At 38.6% G+C, this 9,885-nt stretch overlaps 1 protein-coding gene across 1 annotated transcript; it reads right to left on the reverse strand.

Moving 5' to 3' along the window:
• Positions 1-7,557: 7,557 nt before the first annotated feature.
• nkx2-8.L (NK2 homeobox 8 L homeolog) lies at positions 7,558-9,496 on the reverse strand. Its single transcript, XM_018231143.2, has 2 exons — positions 9,090-9,496; positions 7,558-8,472 (listed from the first exon to the last, which is right to left on the reverse strand). The coding sequence occupies exons 1-2, from the start codon at positions 9,238-9,240 to the stop codon at positions 7,991-7,993; spliced, it is 633 nt and encodes a 210-aa protein (XP_018086632.1). The 5' UTR covers positions 9,241-9,496; the 3' UTR covers positions 7,558-7,990.
• Positions 9,497-9,885: the final 389 nt, after the last annotated feature.

Here is a 9,885-nt window from a genome sequence, read left to right on the forward strand (position 1 = left end):
CATTTGAATAATTGGGCTATTCAGTCCAGCACAAAGGTTATTTACCCTTGTCATTTACATATAAAGGAGACCATTCCAAGTCAGCTTTCAGTAGATGAAAATATGTCGGATTTTTGCACCTGTGCTTGCACCCACTGCAATACAGATGCACGACACCCCCTGCACTGAAAAAAATGTCATCCACATGTTCAAGTTCACCAATTTGGAAGCAAATTAGTGCAAACAAGTTACGTGCATGTTTTTGGTTCTGCAGCTGTGTGTGAATGGCATTTCAGCATCAATAATGCCAGTTTTGTGTCTTTTTAGCACTTCTCTTTACTTCTACTGAGAACCTCATAAGCCTGTGTCTGTTAGTGTCATCACTATGACTTGTGAAAACAAGTGATGTCATTGGGCCACACATGCAGCATGAAACAGACTGGTAATTTATAAATATTTTCCATCATTCCCACTATTACTAACTATTCCCAGGCAGGCACTAGTGACTAGAAGGATCATTATAAATTAGAATCTTAATATCTTAAAGGAACAGTAACACCAAAAATTGAAAGTGTTTTAAAGTAACGAACATATACTGTTGCACTGTGCTAGTAAAACTTCAGAAACACTACTATAGTATATAAACACGCTTATGTGTAGCCATGGGGGCAGCCATTCAAAGCTGAAAAAGGAGAAAAGGCACATGAGATAACAGATAAGCTCTGTAGTATACAATGGAATTCTATACAGCTTACCTGTTATCTATTATATATCCTGTGCTTAAATGGCTGCCCCATGGCTACACAGCAGCTTGTTTATATAAACTATAGTTGTGTTTGTGATGCAAACACACTAGTTTTCATAGTGCAGGGTAGCAGTACATTATATTGTAATCCTTTAAAACACTTTAATTTTTTGGTGTTACTGTTCCTTTAATTGTCATGATAATATCAACCAACTCATTAAGATTTCAGAAAACTAATTTTCACTTCTGATGTTAAAATAGCATGACAAATTACGTTGAAAACCGTTGATTCAGAGCGTCGGATAGCCGTAGAACACATCAGCCCCCTCCCTTTACTTTTGCATCTTACACAAAGTCCTTAAAGACCATAAAATGAATAGAGAGAGAAACTTGAAAAAAACTCAAGTCTGACAAACAAATTTAATTTTGAGGATTTAATGTTGCTTAATTGAAGTGAGCACAAAACAAATGCTTGAAGGACATTCCTTGTGTTCGTGTTGTTATTCCGGAGACGAGAGCTGTGCTGAGATTTTGCTTAGAAGAAGACAGTTGAGTAAAAGTGTAGTGGTGTCACCAACAATGGCCAGTTCTTGCTGTCACGGCCAACTGGCAACGGAAAGTAGAAAGGCAGACACAGGCACAGGAAGAGTTACTTGAAGGTAAGCACTAGATTAAAAGGAGAAAAATAAAGAAAAAAATACACAATATTGCTGAGAGAAAGTCCGAGAGGGTTGAGGGGGTATATAGGCATTCTACCACCTGGCTCCTACCCCTCCCATAACTTGTGCATCATACAGACAAGTTAAGGAGCTTTGGCAGATGCAGGCCATAAGGACAGGAATGCCCTGCACTCATTGGGTGTAGCAAAACCACAGCAATTGTTGTCAAGCTACTGTCCATTGGAAGCACTTACCACAAGCAAGTGCACTGGGAGCAAACACTTTATGAGAGTCCCACGAGTGCATTATTAGAAAGACCACTATTCGCCTTATTTCATATTTTGACAGTTACAGCAACACAGAGATGTGTCAACTAACCCCTCAAAGGACTGCCATGGGGAGTAGAGGGGGTCCTGTTGTCCCAGGCCTGGAGAAGTCTTTAGCATAGTGGGGCTCGGCCATTTTGCATTGCCTAAGTCCTATAGGAAGTTATGCTAGAACTTATGTTACTTCTGCAAATCTATCCCTTACTTGCCTACATACTTAAAGGAGAAGGAAATCCCCTGGGCGCAAAACCCCTCCCCCCTCCCGTGTGTTGCCCACCCTCCCTCCCTGGCCTACCTGTCCCCCTGGGCAAATGCCCCTAACTTGTTACTCACCCCTCTGCGCAGGTCCTGTCCACGGAGTTCACAGTCTCCATCTTCTCCAACGAGCATCTTCTTCCTGCTTTGCCCGGCGTCTTCTGGCGAATGTGCAGTAGGAACATTTACCGGTACGGCTCTACTGGGCATGCGCCGAATGTCATGAAGTTTTCCGATTTCGCTGTGACATTCAAACGCCTAGTTGTTTTCAGTTCACCAGAAATAATTACTTTTTTCAATTACTTTCTATTTTCTATGTGTGACCCTTTTTCTAATATTCAAGTTTAAAGTGTCATTTTTCACCTTCTAAAGCAGCTCTGGGAAGGGGGGTCGCCGACCCTGTAAACTGTTCTAAATGGATACATTTAGTTGATCCATTTCTTATCTTTGTCCCTGCTGAGAAGAATCCCTGAGTTTCATTACAGGCAGCTGTTAGAATTGATACAATAGTTGCTAATATTCCAGAGATGCTGCTGAGAAATGTATCAACTAATGCAGCACATTGCACCCACTAATATCAAAGTTTGGACATTGCCGAGATACTTAATGGGGTAGCTCAACTTTAAGTTAACTTTTAGTATGTTATAGAATAGCTAATTCTATTCAACTTCAGTTGGCTTTCATTATTTCTTTTATTTTATAGTTTTTTTTAATTATTTGCGTTCTTCTTCTACCAACTTTCAAATGGGGGTCACTGACCCAATCTAAAAAAACAAATGCTCTGTAAGGCTACACATGTATTATTATTGCTACTTTTTATTGCTCATCTTTCTATTCAGACCCTTTCCCATACATATTTCATTCTTTTAATAGAATAAGAGAAAAAACGTATGTAACTTCCACAAATCTACCCGGACTTGCCTAGATACTTAAAGGGGTGCCTAGATACTTAAAAGGGTGGTTTACCTTTAAGTTATCTTTTAGTTAACTTTTAGTAAATTATAAAATGGCTTATTCTAATTAACTTTTCAGTTGGCTTTAATTATTTCTTTCGTTATAGTTTTTGAATTATTTGCCTTCTTCTTCCAACTTTCAAATGGAGGTCCTATTTAAAAAACAAATGCTCAGTAAGGCTACACATTTATTGTTATTGCCTTTTCCTATGCATATTTTATTCTCTTTATTAATTTAGACCCTAGCAACCAGACTGCTGAAATGGCAAACTGAAGAGCTGCTGAATAAAAATCTAAATAACTCAAAAACCACCAATAATAAAAAATTAAAACCAATTGCAAATTGTCTCCGAATATCACTCTCTACATCATACTATGGGGCAGATTTATCAAGGGTCGAAGTGAATGCAAGGGAATTTTCGAAGTAAAAAAATTTGAAATTCAAAGTAATTTTTTGGATACTTCGACCATCGAATAGAATACTACGACTTCTACTTCGAATTCGATTTGAAGTAAAATCGTTCGAACATTCGATCATTCAATAATCGAAGCACTGTCTCTTTAAAAAAACTTTGATTTCAATACTTCGCCAAATTAAACCTGCCGAAGTGCTATGTTAGCCTATGGGGACCTTCTAAGTTTTATGAAGTCGAAGTAAAATCATTCGATCGATTGCTGAAATCCTTTGAATCGTTTGATTTTACTTCGCCCACAGGATACCCAAATTCGCTTAAAAAAACTTTGACTTCGATATTCGAAGCTGAAGTATTTCAATTCGATGGTCGAATTTTAGAAGTATTTTTAACTTCGAAATTTGACCCTTGATAAATCTGCCCCTAAAAGTTAATTTAAAGGTTTAAGCTGAATGACTTTAACACATTAATCATGTAAACTACTAGTATTTTAGTAACATCATATATATTTATATTGGGATCTGTTTACAGAAGTATATAACATCTTCTACATGAATTTTTCAGCTCTGAGAATGATTAGATACAGGGTCCCACAGCAAGATCATTGGGCCCCCTACACATACACAAATTATACAGCTTATGCCAATAACTATATAATTTATAACTGACATTATATAGAAACTTACATAACTTATGTATAAAGTAATGGCCCCTCCCATATAGTTACAGTAAAATTATTGGTGAATTTGTATTAAAGTAACTGTGGTTGGGTGTGGCCCAAAATATGGGTACTGCATGCTTGTGTTCATGGGGGGCCCATTTAAATAACTTGTGTGGGGCCCCAAAGTTTCCTATCCCAAAACAATGGGGAAATATACCACAAAGAAATAATAGAGTGAGCAAGGAGACAGAACTCAGCTACAATAAGTATTTATAAACAGTGCAATAATAAAGGTATGGGGCCCTTAGCACTTAATAAAGGGCACTAAGGCCTAAAATACATATTTCTGCATTGCTAATAAATACTAACTCCAGCTGAGTTCTACCTCCTTGCTCATGCCATTATTTCTTCTTAATACAATGCTTTTCCTTTGGTCTCTACAACTGCTCCAAAGTTATATAGAATCAAAAAAGAGTGGGATGCCAAGGTTGGTGCATTATAGAATAAGAAGCATCTTTAGCTATGTGACTGTATCTGTACTGTGACAGCATAGGGATTTAACTCAACTGACACAAATGTTTTATACATTTTCCTTTAATAGAATAGCCTGTACACCTTTTCTAGGTTTCTATTAGCTGATTTTTTTTTCTCTGGAGTGGTATCCCAGAGCAACCAATCAGCATTTATCTCTGATCACTGAGCTGCAGTAAGGGTAATGAAAGCACATTTCTAATTGGTTGCTATAAGTTACCGCCCAGCAGTAAAACTGCACCTGTTTTAAGAATCAGTGCTATCTTTATCCATGTTGAGTGCAGGGGATCATTTACATTGGTAACTTTAATGAATCTGTTTAAGAACCCACGCTAATCAGGATATGGTGTTCCTGCACGAGTATATGCAATGTGTTCAGTGCACCCAAAATGATATTTTGAATATGGGGCTCATTAACTATCACTGAGCACATTTGTACCACTGCAGTAGATACACCAACCAATTACCTCTGTTTATTGCACTGGAGGTATAATGTGTTCATAGCAACTCCACCAAGTGTCATATTATTTTATAGAATGCACAGCACCAAAATAAGGTAATAGAAGTATTTCTATTTCACATGCAGAATGGATCCTCTGAAGAGGGAGTTTCAGACTTGTTACTAAGGAGGTGCAATGGGCACAACTTTACATCATTAATCATTTATATGGGTTAATATTGGCTCTGCATCCCTATTTTTATTATTTATTGTTTAGGTTGTATGTGTATAAACTCTGTCTGAAGGAAGCACTAACATTGCCATTAAAAGATAATCTCATAAATGGGACCTATAGCTCTGAAAAAACACTAGGGCCCTTAGTAGCATGTAAGCATCACTGGGTCAGGGACTGGTGTAAATGATACATAAACTCTTTCAAGTGCTGTGTAATATGTGCTGGCTTAGCATTATATTAATAGTGCTCTGTTATTAGCCATTTATTTATTTTTTAAATAATGTTACGGAGGTCTGGCCAAGTTATGGAAGGAGAAAAAGTCCTACATTTACCAAGGAAAGTAATTAAGCATAAACGGATTTTCATGGTAAATCAGTCGGAAAATGGTTGATTCCCTTGATAAATATAGGACTTTTTCTCCTAATATCAGGACAATTTTAATAATAATTTTAAATAATAATTTTAAATAATAATTAAAAAAAAATCAGATATTTATCAAGGGAAGTAACTAAGGCTGATGCCAGCGTAAATGGATTTCCATGGTAAACCAGCAGGAGAATGGTTGATTCCACTTTGTGTAGATGGAGAGCTTTGATTAATGACCCACAGTAGTTAAGAATTTCATATCACAGCAGAATAGTCTGTGGGTTCCGCTGAAGGCCTTTTTGATATCAGTATGCACTGCATTGTCTTATTATTGACCAATTACTCACATTGAGTTGTAGCATATTTGCTCTGTCCCTAATAATGAGCCTGCTCCACATATTTTTATGTTTTCACATGAAGAAAACAGGGCAATTATTATACTCTCAATTTAAAAGATAATTTTTACACACAGTCTAACAAGCCAGTGATGCACTGGATTATGACAGGAAAACAATCATTCTGGCAGACAAGTCAGAATTAGGTGGATTCCAGGAGAATGTTACCTGTCTGAATATTTAATGCTGAATGTGGAAGAAGAATAATAAAACTGTTTTGACCCAGGACCCCTGTATTCATTCAACGCAAACCTTAACGGTACAGTACATAACATTCTTGATAATTCCGTGCTTAGATAATACTAGTTCCTGATTTAGTATAATAATGCCCCCCAAAGTGAGGTCTGTACAGAACTGGTTTGCAGAGATGGGAATGGAAGAACCTGACTGGTCTGTACCAACCCTGACCTCAACCCAATTGAACACCTGTGCAATCGACTGGTCTGAGCACTAGTGATGGGCGAATTCGCAAAACAGCACCTCGTTTTTTTGATGCCGGTGCCCATTTTTTTGACGTCGGTGTCCGTTTTTTCCGATGCCGGCGAAAATTTTTTTTGACGCCGCCGAATTTTTTTTTTGCAAATTTATTTGCTGGCGGCGAATCGGGCAAATTTGCCGTGAATTTGCGCCTGGCAAATAAATTCACCCACCACTACTTAGCACCAGTCAGGTCCCCAACATTAGTGCCCAGCCTCACTAATGTTCTTCTAAAAACATCAGTATTAGTAAGTAATACTGGCTGCAAGTGGAACCATCAGGCTTAAATGCAGGTTTCTAATTTAAGTGATAGGGATGTGGCGGTTTGCAGATTTTCCTAAAAGGAGAGTTGTAATAACAAATCATGAGCTTTCAGCTATTGGTGGATGCTTGGAGTTGTACTTTAACAACAACTGCAGGACCACATAATAGACTCTCCTGCGCTGTAGGGTTGTTACTGGAGTCCCTGATCCTACCATCCAGTCAGTGATTTTAATGGCCTGTGGGAAGGTGCATTGATAAAAGCTTAATTGGAAAGATGTTTAAAAATATTACAAAGAAATAAGTATTGCTAGAGCTATAGTTCTTAGTTTGATACAGAATTACTGGGAATATTTTTCAAAGCCCACCCCCATAATAACAAGAGCAATGACAGTGTTGCTAAAATTATGTTTAGCTAATATAAACCATATAGATTGGTGAGTTTCTGAGCAGTGATTCTTCTCTTCTAATATTCCCATATACAGTAGATGATCAAATAAAGGCTAATCGGTTAGTAACCACCAGGCTGACTTGGTATTATGATGACAATGGTTTTACATCATATGTATGATATATATAAATATATAAAATGAGATTTTGTCAGACTTCAAATTTTGATTCCAAACCAGTTTCAATGACTTGACAACACATTAGAATAAAAAAAGAAATGTGTCCTCAAGTAAGCATGGATGACTAGATAAATCACTTAATAATCTAGGTTATTATGTTCTAGCTAAGGATCTATAGGAACATGAAATAAATGTGCTCAAAACTGTTAGTGGTGGTGATCTATTTTTGCTGTCTCTATATACCCAAATGTCATGGCACTGCACTTGTACAACTGGAAAGCAAATGACTGATATATTTTCAATCCATTTATTAAATCCATCAGCAAAATGCCCTTTCTGAACACAGCTAATGAAGTCTTTAAAGCATGAAATATTTTTAACAGTTGAAAAGAAAAAAAACTTTATATACAAATGAAAAAATATCATAAAATAAAATTCCATATATTTACTGTATATATACACAAATACACATTTAATTATACACTTTCAGTCTTGGATACCACTGACTCTTCTGAGGGCAATATCCAGACTGGCTGCTTTGTTCTTGTATCTGTTTAAGATACAAGATACTTGAATCTCCTAGAGTGCTACATTTGTATAGCCCACACAGTTCTGGCTATGGCTGTTTTGGGTTATTATTGCTGTCAAACATCAGCTATGTTTCTGTGTTTCCCTTCCTCAAGGTGTCCATGCCTTTGTAAACACAAGATAGGATTAGCGTTCTAGTCACCATCTCCAGGAGAAGCTTGAAGGGTGGGCTACCTGTTGATGTTGATGATAACCTTGGAAAAAGTTGAAGGGCAGAGTGGGAAGCACTTGGATACTTTCCCTTTCTGAAGGTGGGGCAGAAGTGCAAGTCTGACATGGCTGTCCATCCCTCACTAGAACTGGGACCATGACCCTTTTAAATAGAGGAGGTGTGCTGCTTGTCTCAGGCTTGACCCTCTTCATCTTGTAGCGATGGTTTTGGAACCAGATTTTGACCTGGGTGGGAGTGAGGTGCAGAATGTGAGCCAGCTGGTCCCTTTCTGGGGCTGATAGGTAGCGCTGCTGGCGGAACCTTCTTTCCAGCTCCAGAGTCTGAGCCTTTGAGAAGAGGACTCTACGCTTTTTCTTCTTCTTCTCCTCTGTCTCAGCCGTGTCAGATCCCGCTTCTGATCTCTGAGTGGTGTCTGGAGAGGTGGTCTCCGACCCGCTGTCATCTGAGGCTGCAATGCAAGGGGTAAATTGTTATTTATTTTAATAGTGAGATCATATTTCCTAAAGCTTTATGCACACTTTTATGACACACACTAATCTGTGATCCAATGGAGCTTGCAATCTAATTTCTCTAAACAAACTAAAGGCCGTCTTTTAGACCTCCCTTACCCTGCATTTGTGTTTGTGGATATTGGTGAGAAGACAGGGAACCTGGTAAACAGAAGGAGAACATGGCTACTGGGAAGAAACTAGGGCGCTTGGAGAGAACCCAGAAAAAACAGGAAGAGCATATGAACTGGGAAGAGGTCATGTATCTGGATGAAACCCAGCAAATATAGGCAGAAGCTCAGGCAATATGTATGACTTGGCTGGAAATGAACTAAGGATTCCATTGCTGCATTGTACTAATACTTACTACTCGGCCATCATGCACATATAACAATATGTCTCCAGTACTGTCTGCTGAACATGAATATTTAGAACCTCCTATTTTTTGGTTAGTAGTTAAAAAAATAACATCAGCATAAGGTTTCTTCTGGAGACTGAATGAGCTAAAATAACTTTCTACTCAGATAAAACACAGTACCCCAAATACAGTATCATGATCATGGTGATTTGTACTTACAGAGAAAGTGTTTTCTCTCATTATCCAGCCAGTCTTGATATGGGGTCCTACTGGTGTAATTTAAGGGTGAATCGTTCTGTAAGGCTGTGCTGTCAAATTCTGGAAGACCCAAAATTCTCCGAACAGTGAAGCTTAACCCTCCAGAAGACATCTTTGTGCTGCAAGTCGTTCTCCAAGACTAGGCAAGGAATCGATGGAACTGTAAGCCTTGGTCCGTGATGAATCTAGTGGCCTAGAAAGCTGACCCTCAGAGAGCTGCTCCTGCCTGCACTGGAGCTCAAATATTAGTGTCACTTACAGAGAGTTGCTGTTTATATAAACATCCCACCCCATTTACACACAAACACAAACTAAGCACATTCAGACCGTCCCTGTCTGCAGGATGCCAAGTACCTGAATGAGTCAAGGACTAAAGACCCTAATGGGAATAGCCGCCCCCCTCCTCTCCTCTCCCTTCCACTTACTCTCTCTCCTCCCAAGAGATAACCCTTAACTCCCAATGACAACAGGAAACAAGATTCATCTTTACATATTCTGTCTGATTAGCCCAAAGTGGGGACAGATAATGGGAATTGTTACTGGTGAATAACATCTTGGGTGGTATTCAGTGTCCAGCATTCCCCTCCTAAACTAACCCTACACCCCCCCGTCCCCTACAGCCAGAGTTCCATACAACAGCCTTCCTCCTTTGCGTAGCCATGGGATGCTTAAAAGTGAGTTACAACCTCAAATTAAATAACTAAGATGATTGATTCTGTTTTATGGGCAAGCCTGGGATCTATTCATGGCTGTCGGG

This window comes from Xenopus laevis, chromosome 8L, assembly GCF_017654675.1.
Source record: "Xenopus laevis strain J_2021 chromosome 8L, Xenopus_laevis_v10.1, whole genome shotgun sequence".
Taxonomy (NCBI): Eukaryota; Metazoa; Chordata; class Amphibia; order Anura; family Pipidae; genus Xenopus; species Xenopus laevis.